The sequence below is a fragment of the Phodopus roborovskii genome, unplaced genomic scaffold, assembly GCF_943737965.1.
Source record: "Phodopus roborovskii unplaced genomic scaffold, PHOROB, whole genome shotgun sequence".
NCBI lineage: Eukaryota > Metazoa > Chordata > Mammalia > Rodentia > Cricetidae > Phodopus > Phodopus roborovskii.
This window is the reverse complement of record NW_026126409.1, coordinates 12,001,275-12,025,349: the sequence shown is the minus strand read 5'-3', so window position 1 is coordinate 12,025,349 and position 24,075 is coordinate 12,001,275. Positions and strand designations below refer to the sequence as shown.

The following is a 24,075-nucleotide window of genomic DNA, read 5'->3' as shown; positions in this document are numbered from 1 at the left end:
GGCCAATGATAGGGCTTCCCTGATAACCAATGTAGTCGATGGGAATTGGGGTGGGTTCAGGAGGGTGTGGTGCTGCTATGGCATGTCTTAGGATGACCACAAGGGTCTACTCCATCCTCTTTGTGAGAAAATGATACCAATCAGAGCTCACATTGAAGGACTAGTGTTCTGACTGTGAACTGCTCATCTATCACTGATAGTCCACGCTGGTGCTCAGAGGACCCTCAGGTTCTTCGGTCATCACTTATCCGGTGTTACCATATAACTGGTGCTGGAATTTGAACCCTGACCAGAGACACTAAGACCCAAGGCCATGGCTCTCTGGGGTGTGGTGTGTGTGTGTGTGTGTGTGTGTGTGTGTGTGTGTGTGTGTGAGTGTGTACACCTGCTTGCACAAATGCTTTATAGACAAGTGCAGTGTAAGTACACATGTATCTGTGCATGTAAATACATGTGTGTCTAGGCTCTTGTGCACACATCTATATGCACATGTAGCTTTGTACACATGCAAACTGTATATTCACAGTACACTCAGCATACTGCCTGTTCCACTTGTTTTTTCTTCCCCTGGCCCCTAGGTCAATTCTATCAGAGGGATCTCCTGGCCCTGCCCCTTGGAAGGGGACACAGCACCACCATGAATTCTAACCATGACCTCACTCAGGTCCTACAAAGGACTTCTGCCTTTGTCATGTTGTCCAAATGAATGGGGCAGGTTCTGCCAATGAGAGTACCCCACAACCCCCAATCACGTGATCCCAATCATGCAGCACAGACACACACCTACACCCCCACAAGCTGCAACCTACCCTTCCACTGACGCCTGGGGAAGAATCAATCATATCAATGCCAGAAGAGTCGGGAAGGACCTGCCCATTGCAGATGACATGGGGCACGTAGACGTGACCCTCGATGCAGCACTCCTTGAAGGCCATGTTGTTCTCTGTGAGGGTGCCTGTCTTGTCTGTGAAGATGTACTCCACCTGAGGGTACCACACACTCAGGTTAAGCCATGTTTAAGCACGTGGCAATTCTTAGCCCAAGCTTATTATAATCCTAGTGGGACAGGAACATGACAGATGTGGGTACCCAGGGTACCTGCCCCTTCTCCCACACAGGTGCGATTTTTGGGGAGGAGGCCCTACCCTCCTCACACTGGTGACAAATATGAAACGGAACACACTGTGCCCTTGCCTCCATGTGTCTGCTTACGCAGGACAGATGAGAGAAAAGGGCGAACCTTCTCTAAGCCTGAGAGGACAAGGCTCCCAGGACGAGAAGAGGGTTAGAGGGCAAGATACACACATGGAGAAGGGCAAACCACACTTCAGAAAGGAAACAACAAAGTGCAGAAGATGCCTCCAGCTTCAAACTGTAAATGAGAGGGAATCACAGGCTGCACACCTTTCATGGATAGCTGAGGTTCCAGGCCAGTCCCACAGCACTGGATGGGGAGCCAGACCAGGTGCCCCATAAAATTCTTCCCAGGAACATGTTCTTATAAACCCCAGCAGATGTCCCTCCCACCCATGCTTGGCTTTAACAAATAAAACACAAGCACAAGGCAATGCTGTACTGAGACTGTATTTAGTTAGTAACAACCCTGCTGTCTAAACACCAGCTCATGGGGGCCTCTTCCAGGGTCACCTAGCCAGAGTGTGTGTGCTGGCTACATCCCTAAGGACCCAGCAGGTAGACATTTTGTGTGATTAAGGTAAAAATTAAACAATTACAATGGACATTTATTAGGTTGTAGTATATGTCAGGCACTGGACATTACCTTGGTGGATCCTCATATCAACCATGTTACAGTTTTATGAACAAAGGTTTAAAACTATTTTTAAGATAAAAAACAAACAAACTGTTGGCCAATGGCTCAGGCTTCTTACTGAGTAGCTCTCTCTTAATTATTATCCCCTATCTACTAATCTGCATAATTCTACATGGCCTTATCTTACCAGAGAACGCCTGGCACGTCCTATCTTCCTGGTTTTTACATGGCATCTCCCCAAGGCAGACTTTCTCTGCCTTCTCCTAGCCCTGCCTTTCTTCTTGCCTCTACTGGTCAATCAATGTTTCATTCATCAACCGACAAGAGAAACATAAATATACAGAGGGACGCCCCCATCATTCAGCAGAAACAAAACTTGTTGGTGCATGTCCACTGCTGCCCTCACTTCTGACTTTCACTGTGGCAGCATATCTACACGTCAGGTCCACGGCCTGGACAAACCACCAGTAACCAAGGAGAACCCAGACCACTAGGACACATTGGATTGGGAAGGGCTAAGTGTTCATGCAGTCTCTAGAAGATACCGACCTGTCCAAGCTCCTCATTTAGATCAGATGTGTTGACCAGAGGCCCTTCCCCCATTTCCTCGTCAAACATGTCTTCATCCCAGGTGATAAAGTAGGAGCCCAGGAACTTCTGCATCTCCACTGTGACGTACATGGATACTGGGATGATGTAATTGAAGAGGACCATGAAGGCCAGGAAGTCGGTGAAGGCCCTGAGAAACTAAGAGCATTGGCTGCATGAGGAAGCTGTGGGTCACATGGTAAGGACAGGAAACCTCAGACTGACATCTCTTACCCCAGTCAGATAAGTAAACACAAGTACTTCCACCCTAACACAAAGACCCAAGGGGACCATTGCCTATCGTGTCTTGCTATGACCAAGAGTAGAATTAGATGGCTGTGGCAGTGGAGAGATGGGGAGGGACAGGGATAGAAGCTCACACTAACCACACCGGCAGGAACGTGGAGAGACCATGCTAAATGGGGCCCAACGGGAATGCCACTTTTGAGTATTCATGATGTCGCTCCATGGCTAACAATCCCCAAACTGATGACAAGATGGGACTTTGTTATATAATGATTTTCTCTTTAAACTCATGGTCCCCCTGTCTCAGCCTTGTGCTGGGATTACAGACCTGCACTGCTACACCCAGCTCCGATGACTTCTCTGTAGTTTATTCCTATCTTTGAAGCTATTAGGGAGAGGGGGCCTGACAGATGGAACACAGCATCACACGGGCTCCATGTTCATACACAGGGCTACATTTGCACACAGCCTGACGTGACTTTAGTGCACACAGGCCTAGGTTCACATATGACCCTGCTCTGAGGTCAGAGCCTTTTGTCCTCTAATTTCCACAAGAAGTAGCATTTATCCCAATGGTGTGCTGAGTTTTGTAAACATCAAAATTACTTTGGTCATTTACACATTTCCCATGTAAAGGAATACTTTCCAGGCACAGCAGGCTGCTCACACCTTCCTATACCACGTGCCAGTGAGGGCCTTTATCCTAAGTTTGGGCAAGACTCCATCCTGCCTGAAGCAAATTCCCCTGTGTAGTTTCCTGGCACCATCTTTTTTGTGACAATGGCCTAAGGGTCACCTCTGCCACACAAGGGAAGTGCTTCCATACCAGATTCCTCTGGCGCTCTGACTCAGTCTTCTGGTTGTACCATGGCTCATCCCGGAACGGCTCACTCTGCCACACATACTTCAGTACCGTGTTGATCAGGGCCTTGCTCACCAGGATGCAGAGGTACACGATCAGGAATGTATTCATTGACCTACGGCGAAGCAGGCCAGCCTTCAGAGGCCACTCCTGATCCTTCCTTACCATGAAGAGATAGCACAGGGCACTCAGCAATGCCCTGGAGAGTACTGTCCAGTCTGACCCACTAAGAATAAAGGCCAGATCATTCACAGCCATCAATGCCCAATGCCCAGGATGCAGGACCAGAGCCACAGGAAGAGAGGGAAAGGTATGTGCTGCCATGTGGCTGGAGAACCTCTCTGAACCATGAGAACCCCTGCTTACAGAAAAGGGACAGCCAGCATCAGCTCCCTTGGCCATCAGGTGCACCAAATGATCTTAGAGCTTAGTGATTCTCACTCTGGAGTGGACAAAGAGAGTACCAGAGAATGGCCTGAGGCTGGAAAATGCCTGTCCTGGATTAAGGTGAGGCAAATTTGGGGTGAGGTTTTGTTTTCATGGTCTGTTTCTGAAGCCCACATACCACACACAGATGTCTGCAAGCAAAGCATCCTAGCTGATGAAAAACCCACTTCCACTTTCACACAGCAGAGCTGCAGATAGGCCCTAGGTCACCTGCAGCACTCTGCACACGGCAGCTCCTGCAGCTTCACTCTGTGACATGGAGGTTATCTACATCTCTGACAAAACCTCAGACTCCACTTCCTCATAAGTCTGACCTCCATCCCGACAGTTGTCAGCATTCCATTGTCTAATGGAAAATATTCATTCTGCTCACAGTGACTCAGTAAAACCACATCAAGACACACTCAGCTCCTACCAGGTCCCCAGGTTGCAAGAGGCTGAATAAGACCCCCATTTTGTCGTTTGCCTGGATCAGTGGCTGGGGATACGAGGCATCTGTGGACTGATCTAAAATTAGAACTTTGGGGAATGACTTACAGGTAGCATGTTAGCAGAGATAGGGGTGCAGTCGTTTGTCTCACTGGGAGGAAAGCAAGCAAATCCCCTGAGTAATAGGCTCTTTGACCAGCAGCTCCAGTTTCTGGAGGAGTGCGACCACTAAGGATGCTGTGGGCTCCCAAGGAAACTGTAGGCCCCCTGAGGACACTGTGGGTTCCTAGAACACTGTGGGCCCCCCAAGGATGCTGTAAGCCCCCCGATGACACTGTAGGTGTCTGGAGGATGCTTGGGCCCTGCAAGGACACTGCTGTATCCACAGGAGCCAGTGATAGCTTGAAGGTAGCAGCAGGGGAGTGGCCTTACTTTTCCACAGCAGATCTCTTTTGGGACTTGGACTGATAGTTCAGGGCCATCTTGGTCTCCATGCCCGTGTAGATGGCCACACCTAGAAGCAGAAGAGTCTGTGAGATGTCCATAAGTGGGAGAGAAGGATGCTCACACAAACAGGTCATACCTCCAACTTAACCAGCAAGTGAGTGGAGTCCTCACACTCAGGACTTTCCTGTGTGGATCTAATCTGCACTTTACATTATATTCTTCAGCCCAAAATCTAATGCTAATCTAATACTAATCTGATCCAATGGGTAATCTAGCAGTGGGGCACAGTGTATATTTTAAAAGTTATTTTAGTTAGAGACAGCTAACCTGAACAAGGAGGAGCTAACGGGCCCCCAGAATGATAGCTGGGAATCCAGTATGGAACTGACTCAGGCCCCCCTGAATATGGGCTTCAGCCAGAACCAGGGTCTCAGCCAGACAGTGGAACCAGGATGTATTCCTTGTTCACAAAAGGACCTTGTGAACACATCCCCCATGGAGGGATACTGCCTTAACACAGAGACAGGAGAGAAGCCCTAGTCCCTACTTCAAATGACTTGACAGATTTACATGACCCTACCTGGATGGCATTGCACTACATGTGGAATTGGAGTGGGGGGGATGGGTGGTCAGGGTACATGTGAGGGGGCAGAGAGGGTAAGAGGGAAGGAGAGAGGGAGGGAGAAGGAACTGGGAACGACATGTTAAATAAATAAATAAATAAATAAATAAATAAATAAGGGGGGGAAAGTTATTTTAGTAAATTAAAACAGGAAACAGTACACTGTCAATGGGAGGTACTGAGTGACAAGCAGACTTAGAAACCTCTCTGCATTAAAACACTTCATGAGTATCTCCCTGGATACAGCTTCATGTTCCTGAGTCATGAACTGAGGTCCTAATAAGTTAGTCATGACGTCATTGCCACGGCTGTGAGTTCAGGTTATACCACACACTCACCTCTTAGCAAGCTGCCCTGCACCAAGTCTCAGTACTCTAAGACACCCAGTGACCTCTCAGGGTGCTGGGAGTTCAGTTTGCTTAGTATTCTAGATTTTAGGAATTATTACCAGTGCTTTGTAAATTAAAATATTTACCAAAGATCTTCTCTGTGTTTTTCAGGGTGGCGCCTCTGAGAAGCAGGTTTTCTGATCCTAACGGCCTAGAAGACAAGGAGGCCAGAAGCGGTGTGACTGGAGACTGAAAATCAACCCAACCATCCAAAGAGGAGGTGCATAAGTGTATGATTGCTCATACTGAGAGTACCAAAGTCCGGCTGCGTAAGCACTGGGCTTTTCTGAGATGGAGACTTTGCCTGCTGGACTATATCTAGTCCTGTCTTCCTCGGTCACTCACGGGGACCTGGAGCTTCATAGAGATATTTGAGATGTCTCAAGGAAGTAGGGCACCATCCTCAAGTAACCAGGAGCCTGAATGGTTTAGTGACATTTCTACCAGAAGCCACAAGCAGAGACTTCAGATGGGGTCTCTATCTGTACCACCTGCTATACCCAGGGACACTGAAAATGTCACCTAGACTGACTACAAAGGAGGTCTAAAGGCAGGCCAACAACCCTCTCCCAACACACCTCCAATGTGAGTGAGGGTGGCTGTGCTAGGAGACCTCAAAAAGTTCTGAAAAGGCCAAGACCTCGAGTTTCACCTGTCCCTCAGCTGTTCCTCTCCCATTCTAGGACTTGGAAACTCCTCCTTAGTGTGAACACAGCCCTGAGTGTGGAAGGAGGCTGGGCCTCTGGGGCCTCTGCAGTGCAAGTGTAGCATGCAAAGATCACCTGTGGGAGCAGCTGTCAGTCTTTCTTCTGAGCAAAGAGGGAGTTCAAAGCAGTGTAAATCCTACTGCTGTGTTCCAGTGACCAGTGTGTCAGAGAAGAGCATCCCAGTGACCACGGTGTGCCAGAGACGAGCCTGTTTGCCTATAATTTAACTTGCTTGCTTTTCTGTACTTTTGGGCTGATGTGAATGCACACAATATTCCACCCTTAGTGGGGTCAGTGTTTTGGCCAACACGGTTCAGACTGTACCCTGCAGGAGGCCAGGGGCTGTAAGCTGCTCAGGCACCTCATCGAGGTGGCTGGCAAGCAACTGGCGGCTCCTTTCATCTGACAGCCACCACTGACAATGGCTCTCCTGGCTGTCCAGGGCTGTCAGCTTCTGTTAGCAACTTGCTTCCAATAATTCATGTCACAAACTTTAATGAACACAAAGGACCTCACTTTACACGGGTCTCTGAGAGCTCTAAACATAATGGACTTGACAAAATACTTTGCTTCAAGTATGGACAGACTGAAGAAGAAATATAATTGAGTGGACTGGGAATTTGGATAGGGAACTGATAAAAGCAAATTTTCTTCCTGTTTACACTTCCAATATTTATAAATATCTTAAAAATCCAAATGACAAACAGTCCTGATGCTGAAAGGCTGAGCTACACCTAGCATCAAAATACAAAGTGCATTAGGACAATGGTCCTGAGTTTGGGGCCATAGCTTCATCACAGCATGAAGCTCAGGGTCCATAGAACATGCTCCCTCGGTTTCATCAATGGCCTGAGAACACACCTCACTTGCTCCTTCATCCTAAACAAATCACCTCTCCACACTGTCTAGTATCCAGAGCAATAAGAACTCTTCTTCTTTGAAAACAAAAGCAATGCTTCCATCCTCCTCCCAATTAATGCCCTATTAACCTGCCGATGGATGGTGACCACAAACCAGGGTAAGAGCTGAGACAGTGGCACCAGACTGAGCCAGCACTCAGGAGGCTGAGGCTGGAGGATCGGGTGTTCAGGGCCTTCCCAGCTTACAGTAAGATAAGGTCTCATAAATAAGTAACATAAAAACTAACCACTAAAAACACATGCTAAGAAGTGCACAGGCCATTCCCTTAAAGCAGCTGCTGACCGAGTCCCATGAGAGGCAGGCTGGCTACGGGGACTCCAGTGACTGCTTATCCTGTGTACTTTCCCTCAAGAAGTCTGCCTGATACCATATCAGAACATCAATAATCAGGAAATTCCTTAAACTGTAAGAAAAGATCTGCAAAACCTTCTGAAAGACAATTTCCTCAACAACAAATCCAAATGCTTTCTCATCAAACACACCAGCTATCCCAGTCTGAGGCAGACAGGTCTCTAATGGGACATCTGAGGTGGGTGACAGCACGTGGTGCTCAGATGGGGACAGGTAAGGTGGTACTCAGGGCCAATACCAAGCCCGCAGTGGCTGCTCTCTCCCAGTAGATATTGTGGCTGCTGGCATTGAGGCAGGGATGATGGAGCAGGAAGCCCACAACACACAATACTTCTTCATAAGGCCCTCTCTTCCTAGCTGGGCCTAAAAGAAACTTCAAGCATCTCATTCCAGTGGCAGCATGGCCAGGCTGACCTACCCTCAGCCCTTTGTATTGGAAAGGTATGAAGTCACAGCACATGTGAAGGTGCCTCTCTTAGTTGGTTTGGGCCCTCCTGCTCATTAAGAACGAATCTGTGGGCTTCTGGAGAAGCCCAGCTGGAGAAGCTACCCACTGGTAGAGTTGTGGACAAGGGGCTTTGTTAATTACATCAACATGTGTAGACAAAACCCCAGAGTCAACATGGGAGAATGGAACTTGCATATGAGTCAGGGCCTGGCCTTCTAAACTAAGCCAAGGGGCACGGTAGAACCCATCGATGAATGAGCACCTAGCGTGACAATGAAAATGGTAAAGACCTGGATCCCCGAGAAGACTCACCTCACCACAGGGTCATTCAGGTCGTTGTAAACATTGATGCGCCCCACAAACCTGGCAACAGAAAAGCCCACTTTACTCATGGTACCACGGGGCCTCCAGCCTGCACCACAGCTAGCCTGCCCTATTCTACAGTGTGACCAGTGGTGGCCCAGGCACTCAGCTCTCCCTCCTCTCTAACCTTACTTCCTGAGCTTCTTCACCCAAGGCTTAGATGACCCTTAACCCAGTTAAAAATCACTTCCTCAAAATACAGAATGCTTAGGCTTCCTTCTGTGAGCGACAGGTCTGTTATGGCAACAGTAAACCCAGTCGCTCCTGGCCAGTGTGCTTGGCTTACTTGTAAAGGTCAGGCTGTGGCTGTTCACACTCGATAGTGGCATGCAGCCCATCAACGTCTTCCTCTGTGTGGAAGCCCTTGGTGTCCTGCACTGCGTAGTGAGTCTGCAGAAGGAGAGGAAGCATGAGCTACACCCCAAAACTCCACTCTACCTGGCTTCTGGAACCCACCCCACAACTTGATCTTCACATGCATCCCTACTGTGAGTATGGGTGCAAAAGGTTATAGAAAGATGGATGAGCCTCTGTTATTGCTCTACTTGGTGGTGACAAGAGCTCTGACTCTCCAAGCTTATCCAGCATCCTCATCTTAAGACCAGCAGGACAAAGGGCAAGCCTGGGACTTCTTTAACCTGATATTTGATGTACCTTCCCTGGTAAGAGCTATCAATCGCTGATGTGCTCCTCCTCTTTTAGGCAAAGTACTACTCTTCCTAGAAGGTGCCAAACATGCCTGTTGGTTTCATTTTCCAAATTCTGCTATGAATTGTCCCCTTACCATTGCTTCTATGCACCTTGGACTAGAAGGTTCCTCAAATCTGAACAAAGTATGCATCAAAGCCACAGGAGGCTGCAATGCAACACTGTTTGGACACCTTTCAGAACTCAATGTATCAGGTCTGAGCAGAAGGCCTAAGAATGGCATTTCTAAGTAGATACCAGCTACACTGTGCTGCTGTCCAGGGCTATGACTGTGGCCTAGCTAGCACCTATGGGGACCATGAACAGGTAAACATTTTTCCTCCTTTATCCAGGGAGGAGGGGAGAGGAGGGAGGGGAAGGAAGGGAACACAAGAGGAGAGATGTATGCCAGGGGCTGTCAGGAGGAAGGGACCCCTGTACCTCTGTTTATATTTCTAATAATAAGCACTGGAGAGAGTGGTCTGACCTGGAGCAGCTGAACAGGTGAAGGCACTTCACCATTTATGTCATTCAAGCACTTGCTATGTGTTGAGAATTTGGGAAGAATTCTAATCATGAGAGTGGCTACCTTTCACAGATGTAAAAAGTCCAGAAAGGGCAAAAGGCCATGCTAACGTTATGTGAACAGTGGAAGACTCCCTGAGGTTGGTAGAAGCCTTCCCATAGTTTGTCGTTCAGGTTCACATAACTCTAGCCACCAGAGCCAAACCAAATCTCTGGAAACAACACTGGGTACACAATAAAATGCATCCTGCAAACACACAAGAGACCAGCATGAAGCAGTGGCTGCAGCATTTTCCACACTGACAGCTGTTGCTGCAGTGCACTGCCCAGGAGAGAGCTAAGCCCCTGGACCCCAGACCTGTCCAGATACTGGGCCGTTCCACTGAGCAATCACAGTCTCCATGGAATGGAGTCTTGCCGTCAGATGGGGCCCTGAGCAGGCTTTATCTAATAGAGGAGAGTAGCTCAGAAGATCTTAGACCTTAGACCATGATCCCTGTCCAAGTACAATAGCCCAAGTCATCCAGAAGCCCCCCCCCCCCAAAGGATGTTGCTTATCAACCCTTAAAGAAGAATGCTCTACCTAGAAAATATGAAATCCACCCACAGGCCTTTACACCAAGTGCCATGGCTGACCCCTAAAGATTGGTACATCCTTTGCTAATCATGTAAAAATGTGTCTCATCTTACATCACGGGCTACCTGCACCTGCAGGAATCATTACTCATTGTTTTAGAGTTTTAGGGGCTGATGCCTCTCTACTGTTCCTAGGAGCTGCCAGAAGCATCAGTGGTTTCATTATATTAGATATCATAATATCATAGAAGCTCCTCCTTCCAGATTTTAAGAAGCCAAACTTGTAAATTAACAGAACTATATATTTTTTCTCTCATGAGTATCAAAGCTTTTACATCCAATATAGAATTCCATATGGAGTTCTAGAAGATTTTCTTAAGATGTTTAACCAGACAGTGAAATAACAGATAAAATCTGTAACTTCTGATTGACTTTCACACAGTTCTAGACTAGGAAAGACACACGTTTGTACTAAGAAAGGGAAAATGTTAATACCCTAACAACCTACTTGTCTCTCACTGGGTAATGCAGGTACAACTGCCCACCTCAGATGGTGGCTGTCATAAACATTAAAGGAGGAAAGAAAATAACTGAAAATAGGAAAGAACAAAAGTAAGGTTAAAGGTTCGAGGGCATGAAACCCCCTCACCCCCAGAGAGCTCTGTGACCATAGACAGGCTTAGTCTGCACCTAGAATGTAACATCTGCTGTCAAAGCCCAGTCTGATGAAGACCCCAAGCTGCACCCCAAATCCAGGCACGTTACTTTATGGCTCGACTCTCCATCTAAGCTGGCGGTGGTGACATGGCAGGTCCCATCTGCCCGGTTGCTGGAGAGAAAGATCAGGTCACAGGGAAAGGTCTCATCTTCCTTCACCATGACAATGTCCCCAACCTGCAAGACATAGAAAGAACAGCCACTATGAGGCCACCTTGGTGTGACAGCTCATTCTGGGCTGGAATTCACTCTCCGGCTATATTCAGAGTTGGTGTTAAGACACCAACCACAGTGTCTTACAGGAGGCTGTCATGATCACACCACTATGGTGTCTTACGGGATGCCAAAATGATTCTAGGAAAAGACCACGCCGGCAGCTGTTGGGCAACTGTAGGGCACACTAGGAAAGACTGTCCCAATGAAAACATCTCTCAAACAGAAGCAGTGACACATGAAAGGGCATTTATATATCAAGCATATTTAAAGTAAACATATACATAGCCATGTGTCAATAGATCAGTATGTGGAATGGAGTTAGCAAACACACATTATGTGTCTGTGATCCTTGGAAGGGGTGCTGTTCCACATGTGGCCGGGCACTGCAGCCACTTCCTGAGACACCCTCTGACCTCAAGCTCAACAGCTGGCTGGTGAGGCTGGGAAGAGTTAGATTAATCCTATATCAGGGCTGGCTGAACTCCTTGACTGGGGCAGTCTGCAATCGGGGATGAGGTCAGGACAGATAGCAGAGCTGCCTAAGAGGGAGTGGGGTGGAGTCAGGGGAGGCTTGGGCATGGGAGGGGTACCTGGGGGAAGAGAGGCAGGGAGAGAATGAGTCCAAATTTACAGTCAGGTGATGACCAAAATCAGAGCTGGGCTGTGACCCAGAGGCAAGTTTGAAAAGCCATCCTGTCTACACAAACACAAGTGTTCTCAAGTGGCCAGCACAGGTAGAAAGGCAAGCTGCTCCAGCGACTTAAACCATTCAAATATCCAACAAAATGAGACAGGGCAGTCTGACTACCCAGCAACAGGATCATTAATGGCCAAACCTGCTTTTTGAAAAGTTACATTAAAAATGATTCTGGAAAACACATCCGTGAACCAGGCAGATGCAGTGGGTGCATGTGCCACTTACTCTCAGCTTCCGACTCTGCTTCCGGACCAGTTTGCCATGCTGGATGAAGTGCACCGGACACTGGTTCATGGCATTGTCTGCCTTGTGGCGAAGCCAGTCTTCATAACCCTAACAACAGAGAGACAGAGAAAGAGATGTGTTTAAAGAGATCACGGCTATGCATGGTCTCGCCTGGGGTTTTCTCGCATCTCCCTGGTCCTTACAGCTGCTAGTTCTCACACCAACGTAGGCTGCTTTAAGTTTCTGCGGTTATAACTGATAAAATCTTGGTAACTAGACTTCCATTCGGACCCAGGACCCACCCTAAAGCTGAGCCAGGTTTCAGGATTCTGTGATGAGTCTCCAGTGTTTGGCAGCCCCTGGGTACGGACAGACTGTCAACCACACTCACCCAACCTGCTCTGCAAACTTTCAAGCATGACCTAATTGGTCTGCAACAGAGATGAACTGTTTTCAAACCTTTACAGATGACTACCAAGTGAGCAATGAGAGAAACCAACAGCAAGTAACTGTACTTTTTTTAAAAAATTGTCCTAGATAAGATCTCTCTCTCTCTCTCTCTCTCTCTCTCTCTCTGTCAACTTAACATATACTAGTCACTGAGAAAATTCTTCCATAAGATTGGCTTATAGGAGGAAGGCAGGGGGAGCAAGAAGAGCGAAGGGAGGGGGCACTGGGATTGGTATGTAAAATAAAAATATTGTTTTAAAAATAAAAATCCCTATGGCCTACAGGCAATTCTATCGGGCATTTTCTTGATTAATAATTGATGTAGAAAGGCCCAGTTCACTGTGGGAGGTGCCACACCTGGGCAGGTGGTCCTAAGCTGCATAAGAAAGCAGACTTGGCAACGTGGAGACTCCCACACCTCTCTGAATAGTGTGAGTCCCATGGCTAGCCACCTGTAGCACCTGCTCCCACACCTGTCAGAAGAGCATGTGTCCCAAGGCCAGCCACCTGCAGCACCTACTGTTGGGTGGCTGCACTGCCCTTTCTGGGGAAAGAATTTACTTGGAAGCTGACAGTCTGCAAATTATCCAGATGACTCAAATGAAAAAGTGGATTCTAAACACCAAAATGCAAATTCACACCATCTAGTGCTCTGTAGCAGAAGGACCTAGCACAAACAAAACAGGCAAAGGTCACACATCTAACTATTTACAGACGGCTTCTCGGTCCACAGAAAGATCCCCAATCTCATGGGCTATCAGGGCCATGAGAGTAAGACACCACCAGGCATACACTGAGATAGCTACAACGGGCTGAATGCGTCAAACATCAGTGGCAAAGCCTGCAGACCACTGGCAGGAAAGTGTTCTGTTATGCAGGGAGGGAGACATAGCTCAGGCTTAAAGAAATTCTACCTATAGACAAACCCAAGAACTAAGGATATACATCCATCAGTCTATGTCCATCCCACAGACACAATATATGCAATTATTTGTCAACTAGAAAATAAATATATAGGGGCAGAGAAAGGGGAAATCTAAATAAATAAGTAATAAAGAACCAGGGACAAAGGTCAAATCAGTGTCCACACAGATGCTCTGAGCAGTGTGTTTTAGCAGAGTTGAGATAAACTAATGGGGGGTCTAAGCACACAGCCCAGAGCATCTCTCATCTATGACATGGACCAGAGCTCTAAAATGCCAGAGTGTAGGTAACCCTTGAGAACACTATGATACCTGAAAAAGACCAGTCAGAAAGAACAGTGTGTCCCCGAGAAAGCTTTCGCAGATACAGTCACTGGCTGCATTTCAAGACAGAAAACACTCCCATCAAGGGTCAGCAGAGGCTGTCCTGGAGGCTGACAATACACTGGATTGCACTGGTTGGCTCACAATGTACAGACAAACTTCCTTCTCCCATTCAGAGGCACAAAACCAGTGACCCACTGCTTTTAACTCACTTCTGCCTAAAGTAAAACCAACTTTCCCTTGTCTTAACTTCTGAGTCAGCTGAGGCAAACCAGACTGCCCACATTGAGTGGAGGCGACCCCTTGTGGCGGCAATGGCACCTGCCCCTCTGCTTGTGAGATTAACTTTTTAATTTAAGAATTGTAACAATATTTTTAAAAATTGACAACTTGATCCTAAAATTTATGTGAAAATGAAAGGTTCAAGGCCAAATTAACAGGGTTGTTTTATTTACACACTCAACTTCAAAATTTTAGTACACAGCCCTATAGTAATGAAACTAGTGCATTAAAAAATACCCTAGTGATGGAGATATACCCGTTGAATAAATAGCTATACAGATATAAACCTTTAAAATGGGCAAGATGGTCTTTTCATCCACTGTTTTGCATATCTACATGCAGAATAAAGACACATACTGTTTGGTTTATATATTGTACCATATTTTAAATTAACATAAAACATTACCCAAATTAATAACTAAAGTTATAAAACTTTTGAGGAAACACCAGGCATTTAAATTATGTCTCAATCTTTGCTGTGCTTATGGCTAAATGGTAGCTCAGTAAGGGAGAAGGGAATCCCCCCTCACACTCAGATAAAATAAACAAATAAATAACCCAATGAGAAGGCATATTAAAGGAATGTGGGCTCAAATTGAATGGGCCGGTAATGGCTAATGCAAGAACAATTTAAACATTGGAGCATTACTGGAGCCCAAAGTTTAAACTAAATATTTATAGATCCGTATTGATATTAGCAAACCCCTGGATAAAAGTAAATGGGCGTTAGACAAATATTCCCTGAGTAAGAATCTGAAATAATTTACATACATCTTTATGAAGGTGATGAACCATGTCTTCAAGACTCCTTAACTGTTGGGTTGTGCATGGTAACTTGCTTACAAAGTGGAGTATGATAGGGAGAGGGGCAAAAGGACTTCACAGTAAGGACATAGGGCAGGTGACAGTATTGTGGGTGGACAGTCGAGCCTGACTGACACCCTCAGGGTGAGTCAAACTGACAGCTTATACTTTTGACTTTTAAAAAACCTCACTGCACATCTGTAGCTACTCTCTCAAGAGTCTGACACCATCTAAGTCTGAGGAAACGAAGCGTGCAGTGTTGTGCCATGCCTCACACTACAAGGTGACCTGTGAGAGTCTCACCTGCTTGATGGCTGTGACCGTGATGACGAAGAACAGTGGAAGCCCGCTCGTCACCGGGCTTGTGGGTGTGTCGATGATCAACTGTGGGGACAAGAGAGCCCTGGGGTCACCCTGGAAACACTCGCTGGCAGCCTCACAGAGCTTCTTCCCACTCAACACTTTACCTGCTCCCTCCTTGCCTGGCAACCAAGACAAGAAGGACACCACCCCATCCTGGGGGCAACTTAATAAAGGGGTGTGCTTAAGGAAACCATGTCAGTACGTGGCCAGTGACAAGTCTGACTCTGGATACAATGGTTCATTTAGGTCATACTGCAGGTGTCACACTTGAGTTTGTTCTGACAGAGTCCACGCTGGGAGATTCTACAGTTTATAGCCATACTTGGAATACTTTAGAAAAACATACTGCAAAGTGCAATCCACCAGCTGCTCCCACCCACACCCTTGCTGTGTCCCCGCCCCACATCTCTATCTCTCTGGATGTACATCTGCTTTGCATCTCCTGAGAACTGAGAATGAGTAAATGGAGATGCCAGGCATGGCAGGAGACTTCGCCCTGTCTCCTCTTGGGGCTAGAATCAGAGAACCCATGAATGAATGAATGGTAAATGAGGTGTGCCACATTCTTGCTGATTTTAATGACTGTATGTCACTTCTTGAGAATCCAATGACATGTGCTGAGAGAGAGGGCCAGGGCATCCTTACCTGCACCAGGAAGATGATGAGAAAATAAAAGTTGGCTATTCTTCTGAACTGTTCAAACAGGTTCTTAGGTATGAAGTTCCAAAATGTGTACTGAGCAAAACAAAAGCAAAAACAGTCACTTTCTGTGGCGTTCCAGTGCCTAAGAACAGGGAAGGCAGAGTATAAAGTGTTTAGTTTTAGGTACAAACTCATCAGAATTTAGATTACTAACATTCTGCCAGTGCTAAACAATGCCCTAAGACAAACTGCTAAGACAGAGTGTACCCCCTGAAGTAATCATGCCTGAATGGCCTGGCCCATCAAGTCAAGGCAGAAAGCAGAACACTGAACAAAAGTTAGTGTGCACGTGCGGAGCGTTTCTTCACTCGCTCGGGCTCAGCACAGACTTGTGGCACAACTCTTGCTCTGAGCTGCCACTCCCTGTGTCCAGGACAACTGAGAGATGCGACAGAAGGGACAGAGTCTGAGCTGCTTGGAGACTGCTTCCCTGATGGCAGGGTGAAGAAAGAGGGCGCTGCCCACTCTACAGTCTCCAAACTGACCGCTCAGGGTCTGTACTGAGAACAGTGCTACCCTCGACATCTCCTTCATGCTGTGTCGATATCCAAGGTCACTTGTCTTTTCACATGTATTTAGAGGTATGAGGGGACCCTCCAAGTCACTGGTGGGGACTCTGATTAGGGCTGTGGAGACTGCTGGTCATGTCAATAGGAGCAACATCCAACAGCACAGTCTTCCTGCCCATGAACACTGATATCTCCTCTCTCCTCGGAGGATCTTTCGTTTCTCTCATGGCAGTTGTGCAGTTTTCCTCATGACTCTCAGGTCTTAGTGCTCTTGTCTGTGTGACACACATACTGGGAAGGACTTAATGAAGCTCAGAGCCCTGGCTAAAACAGGCACTCAATATGGGGAAGGTGAAATTCTAGAACTTGACAAACATTGCACAAACAACCCCTCTCTTCACCTGATTTTGATATACATGCATTTCTCCTTAACTGGACAAAAAAAAGAAAAAAAGAAAAAAGAAAAAAGAAGGAAAAAAAAAAAAAAAAAAAAAAAAAAGAAAGCTCCACAACTTCCTTTAGCTTTCTCGGGGAAGCATTACAGCATTACAGACACACAAAGATAATGGCAATATTTGTGGCCCTCATTCTCTCACATTTCTGGGATGAACATATTAGTTTTGTTTTTTATACAACTCTATCACCAAATGTTGTTGTTATTATTATTATCATTATTGTTTTTCTGCCGGGGTTTCTATGTGTAGCCCTGGCTATCTTGGAATTGACTCTGTAGGCCAGGCTGGCCTCGAACTCATAGAGATCTACCTACCTCTGTTTCCAAAGTACTGGAAATAAAGGAAAATGGAATGATTTAAGGCCCCATTCTGTAAAGCCAAACTTATTTCCAAGCCAAGATTTATTACTTGCACATTTGTTAATCAAAATAGTCCAGCATCCACATGGTGTGGCTCATAACTGCCTATAACTCTAGCTTTAGGGGATCTGATACTCTCTTTTGGTCTCCACAGTTACCTATACTCACACATGTACATTTCTCTATACAGACACACATACACATAATACCAGCACTCAGGATGCAGAAGCAGGTGGATCTCTTCAAGTTCAAGACAGCTTAGTCTACATACTGAGTTCCAGGACAGCCAGGGCTATGTAGAGAGACCCTGTTTAAAATAAACAAAAACCCCTACATTTCTGTAATATGTTACTTAGTAACAAAGTCATTATTGATGGTAACCAATGTTTCTCTACTGAAATATTTACAGGTGACAATCATTTGGCATCAGGATTTCTTTCAGAATGATCTCAGAGGATAAGGGGAGAGATGCAGCAGCTGGCACACAGTTCAACACCGGGTGACCAAACCACTCACTGTATGATGGGGAAGAAGTTTAATGTTTCTATTTTATATAATTTAAAAAAGAATGGGGGTGTGGCTGAGGACACTGTTCAGTGGCAGAGCACTTGCCTAGCATGTACAAGGTCTTGGATTCAATTCCCAGTATTATAATGAGTAAATAAATAAATATTTTATATTTGGAAGCTCTGGTAGAATTTTTGCAAACACACTGATAATGATACTCTCCTATCAGTCAATGAAGAAAGATTCATTTGGGAATAAAGAAAAGGAGCAAAGTCTGGAACAGACCTTGGGCTTCTGGAATGTCCACATAACAAAGGAGGGCTTGGGATTTATGATACAGGCCATCACGGAAGGAAGCCCTGAGCTGTGGCAGTCACTAAGTATGGGTGGCTTTAAAATCATAGTTGGAGGTTTTGCTGTGGCTGCTAAATGACAGTGTGGTTGAACTGGCTCTGTGCACTGTTCCTGGAGGAGGTGAGTGGGACACAGCAGGTGACCCTGGCAAGCATAATACATTTCCACACAGAGAGGCCATGTGCATGTCTGGACCTGTGCTACCTGAATGTTACTGTTCTAGTACCTGAAATTCTACCAGGTACCAGAGAACGAGGACTGCTACGCAATCCTACCACTATGAAGATGCTACCATGACTGAGAACCATTAGCTTTGTAATCCCATGGTTCACAAAATGTTAATCAGTTATTACTGATGACTGAATATACCAGAAATCCAATAAGATAATTTAAATGTCCATGAACACGTGAGTCCTCTGTGACAGATAAGACAAGGCTGGAGCCCGGTCAATAAAAGGCTTGCCACACACACATGAGGACCAAAGTTCAGGTTCCCAAGCAGCAGGGCACAGAAGTGCCAGTCAGAACCCCAGGAGAAAGTAGACACAGGGTGACCCTGAGGCTTGCTGGTCAGCCAGTCTAATCAATTAGCAAGCCATGGGTTCAGGGAGAGACTGTCCAAAAAACAAAACAAAACAAACAACAATAACCAACCAAACAAACAAACAAAAAAAGGAATGAAGGAAAAGAAAAATGTGTAAATTCATTAATGAGTACACCCAACTTTGACCTATGGCTTTCATATGCATATCCACATATATGCACATATGCCCCCCACACATGTGCATCCTCCTACATGTTCTCTCACACACATTACTGGAACACTTTATTATAAGAGCTGGTACTGGTAACGTGATAGTGGCAGGTCAGCCACACATCTTTTATCTTGCTGATCTGTAAAAGCTCACGTACTTATGGAGACTTGAGGCCAACACACCATGTCTCCGTGTCATCTACACTCAGGTTCTACATTCACTCTCCTATCAGCAGTGGAAACTATCCCTACTTAGAAAAGTCTGTTACAATGATAAAGGAGAGGAATAAAACAGTTGCTTCACCTGCAAGGGTGCTGGGAAAACAAGGAGCTCACAGCATCTCCCTCCCATGAAGATGTCTCTCTTGAGACATGATGAACCCCAAGAGACAGTTAATAAACCCTCTTTCTTCCCACTCATGCAGACTTGGGCCAGGGTCTGTTGGGCTGTCTGTCCTCATCCTGAGTAGAGTATGCCCACTGGCCTCACACTGAGTAGAGGGTGCCCGCTGGACCCTGTAGTCACGCTAAGAAGAAGGAGCCAGCTGGCCTCTCTACTCTCACACTGAGCCGGTGTGCCTGCTGGTGTCTCTGCGTTGAGCAGTGGGTTCTCCTGCTGGCATGTGAATTTCATGTCCATAAAGCCTCCTGCTCCCCTGGGTGTGCCAATCTCTGGCTTTGTGCTTCTGGCCTGGAGGGTGGCTTACATACTGTCACAAGCCCATGGGACACTGGGAGGAATTAGGCATTCTTCTGTTCTGTTAGCAGCCAGGAAATAAGAAGGAGGCCCCAGAGCTTCAGCCACAGGCTGATCCAGCCCTCAGGCCCGTGCCTGTGCCCCACAAAAGCACCAGAACCAGATACTGGCCTGTAATCAGTTTGCATAGGTCAAGGACAGAAAGTCTCAATGTTATGCAGGACTGACAGTGTTGGGAGATGAGGGTATATCATGATGGGTTTAGGAGGGAGTTAGGGGGGACAACAGCCCCACAGAAGGAACACCATGCTTAGAGAACAATATGATTGATGGCTGCTTATCTGCCCTGTGGCCACTGACATGTTTCTGTCCCTAAGCCTTAAGTTTCTTTACAAATAAGATGTAGCCTCAGAAGATTTCTCAGTGTTTAAGTGACATGGTAAATATGGAAGTCATCTGTATAAATATACATTAATAAAACACTATATACTGGGTGTGGGCTGGGGGGGGGAGCAGGCAATGCTGGTGGAGCCAGTATTTACTTTGGCAACCTCCTGAAGGCAAAGCAAGGGTCCCCATGAATGCCATGCCCTGAGGACTATTCTGCACAAGGCAGTGAGTAGCATGGTACTTGAGACCAGAGTCTTCCCCAGATACAGGGGGATGGGGAACTTGTATGGCCAGAGGCCAGGAGGAGCCATGAAGGCAGTCATCTTTCTTCCTCCATGACACCAAGTCCCCACAGATGAAACAGGAATTCGGGTCAATCACTGACCACTAGTATCGATATCCCTGCCACACAGGCTGGGGCTTAATGCAATGGTAGGCATGTTAAGGCTTTCCTGTGATTCCTCGCAGGACAAACACTGCCACAGCTCCCTGGTTTAATCAAACTACTAGGCTTTGAGGCACTGTTTGGCATTTCTAAGGTAGAAACAAAAATTTCCTTGCACACACAGACATATTACTATAGACATATTTTACAAAACTTCTGTACACCTGTTGAAGAAATTAGCACTTTCCACACATCTGAGATGTTATTTAAGCAAAGACAGTTATAAATTCCCATTGATGCTTCACAGACTTGTACTCAGTTTGCAAAAACCTATTGTCAGTTGAGGTCCAGAGCCCTGCCTCCTGTCCAAATTCCTTCCTGAACTTGACTGGTACAGGGGCTGGGCTGTGCACATTTCCCCCTGAAACATCACTGGCTACTTGTCACTCAGATATGACGCCGGTGTGCCCCAGGTGCTCATGCCTCATGCCAAGAGCCTGCTAGGAGGCTAAGATGAAAGTGTTCAAGTGGTTCTGCCAATTCCTGGCCTGCCCTCTCTCTGGCCACTCTCTGTCAAGAGTGTTGACTTAATTCTGTTGGTTCCTGCTCGAAAGCTTCCTGGTATGAAGAAACCTCTCCAGGAGAAACTGCTTCTGAACACCCCTGGGACCTGCAATTCCCACACAACCTCCCTGTGGATTTCCTTTCCAGAAATCAAGGAGGCTGTGGTGGTTCCTGTTCTCCAGGGACAGAAAGAGAAGAAAAAGCCTCTCAGAGTCACTTCGGGCAACAGGCCCCAAGTGGATTAAAGCAAAGGAGTAAGGGTGGCGCTCCCTATCTCTCCAAACACTGCTAGGGCTCCTGTCAGACTCAGAGCCCCTCACCTCTCAGAGAGCTCAGTCAGGCTGCTCTGCTGGTCACAGGCATCCTGTACAGCCTGAACAGAACCTGTGTTCACACAGATGGCACATAAACACGCACACCATGAGCCCATACGTGCATGAGCGCGCGCGCGCGCACACACACACACACACACACACACACACACACCCTCTGGAGGGGTGGCAATGGATCTGTTAGCAAAGAAATCACCTTCTGAGAGAGCTGATCAGCGTCAGTACAGTCTGTGAACACAGGGGCGGGGAGGTGTGCTTCTGGACGGGGTTTCTTTTCCATTTGTCTCTTCACCTCTTTATCAAGCCTGCATCACCTCAAGGGACATTCATATGGTGGGTTTTACTAATGAGTGTATTTTACTTGCCTATGTTGTGCTTCTGAACAAAATCTTATTATAGTATTTTTAATATTGCTGTTATAAAATCTTCCCAACAAACACAGGTCTCTGAGTTCAAAAGAGAATTTTGCAGCGCTCACAGCACACACAATAGCAACTGTGATGTAAGGGGCTCCTCCAAAGAGCCGTGCATGTCAGAACACCCAGCTGCAGATGACACAGATCTCCTTCTTGGGAGCCTTATGTGACATATATAGGCCTACCTGTGTCTCAGAACATCTAGGTGTGACTTACATGTCTGCACCTTGGCCACACACACACTATACACAGTACAACACAAATGCATGTGCTTTCAGGTATGTCTGTTCATAAGGGAAGGTACGCTTGTGTGAAGTCACAAATCCTCACACCCGCCAGTCAAACACTCTCGGATTCTCGCCATGTGGACTGCATTCCCGCACCCTGCCGATGACAAAGCATTTCACTCGAGTGAGGAGATCCAGCTGCACTCTCCCTCCCTGTCTGTGACACCTCGCTGGCAGGCTGGCAGGCCTACTTGCCAAACACAGCCAGGCAATGTATGGGTAAGGGGCAGCATTGAGAAGTGACTCCCACCCTCCACTTCAAGTCTCATTCTCTACTGGGGGAGATTAAAGAGAAGTGAGGAGGAGGATGCCAGCAAAGTGCCCGTGACATCCTTGTAGGAGTGGAGTGGTGCTGCCGGGCACAGGCACAGCAATGCAGGAGCACCGTGGCTGCTGGAGACCCTAGGGACAGTTGCACAGGACACCGAAGCTTCTCGGAAGGCGCTGTCTCTTGTGGCAGCCTCCCTTGGGCAGAAACACGGGAGAAAGTGAGGCTACCTTGGAGGAGACGATTCTGTTGTCGGGATATCTCTGTGGAATGTAGGCCTCTGCACCCGGAGGGGGCTCCTTGTGTCCCACGTAGATGGTCCGACTGTCCACCCAGTTCTCTTCTCCTGCACACTATGGAGAGAAGAGCATCGTCAGCTCCTGCCCACAATGCCATCACAATGAAACAGGGACCATCCTGCTGACATGGAGGCCACAGTCCCATACATCAACCCCCTCCTTCCCAGCCTGAGTGCATTCTGATGATGTGGAGGGTCACATAGGGCTCCCAGGTTCCCCACCATAGCCTGGACACATGACTGCCTTAGCCAACTCCCCAGGCAGGCACTGGCACAGAGAGTAGCTATCTGCTCAGGGAAAGGCCCAAAGCACTCTAACGCTGGGTGCTGTCAGACCGCATGAGGCAGGGGGACTGTGCATTTCAAATATGTAGTCAGGTGCCAGGCCCAGAAGACCAGAAGGGCCTGGGACTCACCTCCCTCCTGGATGACCTTTGCTGCTGGGGACATTTCCAGTTCACAGCCAGTAAAGGTGTTGCTGAGCAGCCTAGCACCTATTGCTATTACATCCTCTATGGCTCTCTCTAGTCTTTTACATGACCAGTCCCTCTGTTCAGCTACCTGCTTGCTGCGGCCATGAAGCTCTTCCCATTTGCCCCCCCAGGAGACCATATTGCAAGGCACATAAGTGCATAATTCTGTAATGGCATTTCCTTTTGTCTCTGTGCATGCCTCCACCTGCACTTTTTCCTCAATAGGGACCAGCTTTGTTTGTGCAATGTCTGAATAAACAGCTCAAACTGTAGCCATATCCCCAGGAGCCAGGCAGAATGAATACAACCACTACAGGAGGCAACTTCCCAGCCCTGGCCACTTCCAGAGCATTGGTCTCAGCCCACAATGAGCCAAGTGAGCATCCCTTCATCAGGATCTCAGGGTTTGGTTCCTTAAAGAGAGCTTCCAACTAAACCATACCCACCGCCCTGAACCCTCTAAGGGACAAGGGACAAGGCTGCCCAACAGTTACTATGTTAGTCAGAACAAAGGCCCAGCAACCCTCCCAGTTGGAGATAACTTCATTTGCCTCCTTCCTTTCTACGAGCCTCTAGTTTTGCGGGAAAGCTGATGAGTGCAGGGGACGGTGATCAAGGCCTTGTTAAGAGCCATACATCAGACCTCTGCCAGGAAAGCCGGGAGGGCTCCATTCCCTGCTCATGGAGAAGACAGCTGCTCTGGTGCCCCTTGCTCCATCAGGGTCAGGTCTCTGCACTGAAGTGAATGTTGCAAACACAGGGAAAGGGAAGGCACAAATGCCTTCCAGTGCCTGGTGACACCCCCAGAACCACTGCATTGGCAGTGGCCAAGCTTCAGGAATAGCAGTGAGCCCCCACGGAGACTCTGAAGGCTGAAGTCACACTAGGGCCTCAGGGGCAACCACTTGGAGGGGAGCTAACACCTTCCTCTCTACCCTTCAGCAG

General features: G+C 47.3%; 1 protein-coding gene across 1 annotated transcript in view; it reads right to left on the bottom strand.

Annotated features, from left to right (window-relative positions):
* Window positions 1-24,075, bottom strand: part of Atp11a (ATPase phospholipid transporting 11A) — a 105,535-nt gene that overhangs the window by 35,581 nt on the left and 45,879 nt on the right. Inside the window, 12 exon segments of the mRNA XM_051182000.1 lie at window positions 810-983; window positions 2,321-2,518; window positions 3,432-3,582; window positions 4,776-4,857; window positions 5,888-5,952; window positions 8,541-8,591; window positions 8,878-8,981; window positions 11,145-11,273; window positions 12,235-12,342; window positions 15,321-15,401; window positions 16,026-16,115; window positions 22,590-22,712. Coding sequence (XP_051037957.1) covers window positions 810-983; window positions 2,321-2,518; window positions 3,432-3,582; window positions 4,776-4,857; window positions 5,888-5,952; window positions 8,541-8,591; window positions 8,878-8,981; window positions 11,145-11,273; window positions 12,235-12,342; window positions 15,321-15,401; window positions 16,026-16,115; window positions 22,590-22,712 — 1,356 coding nt within the window.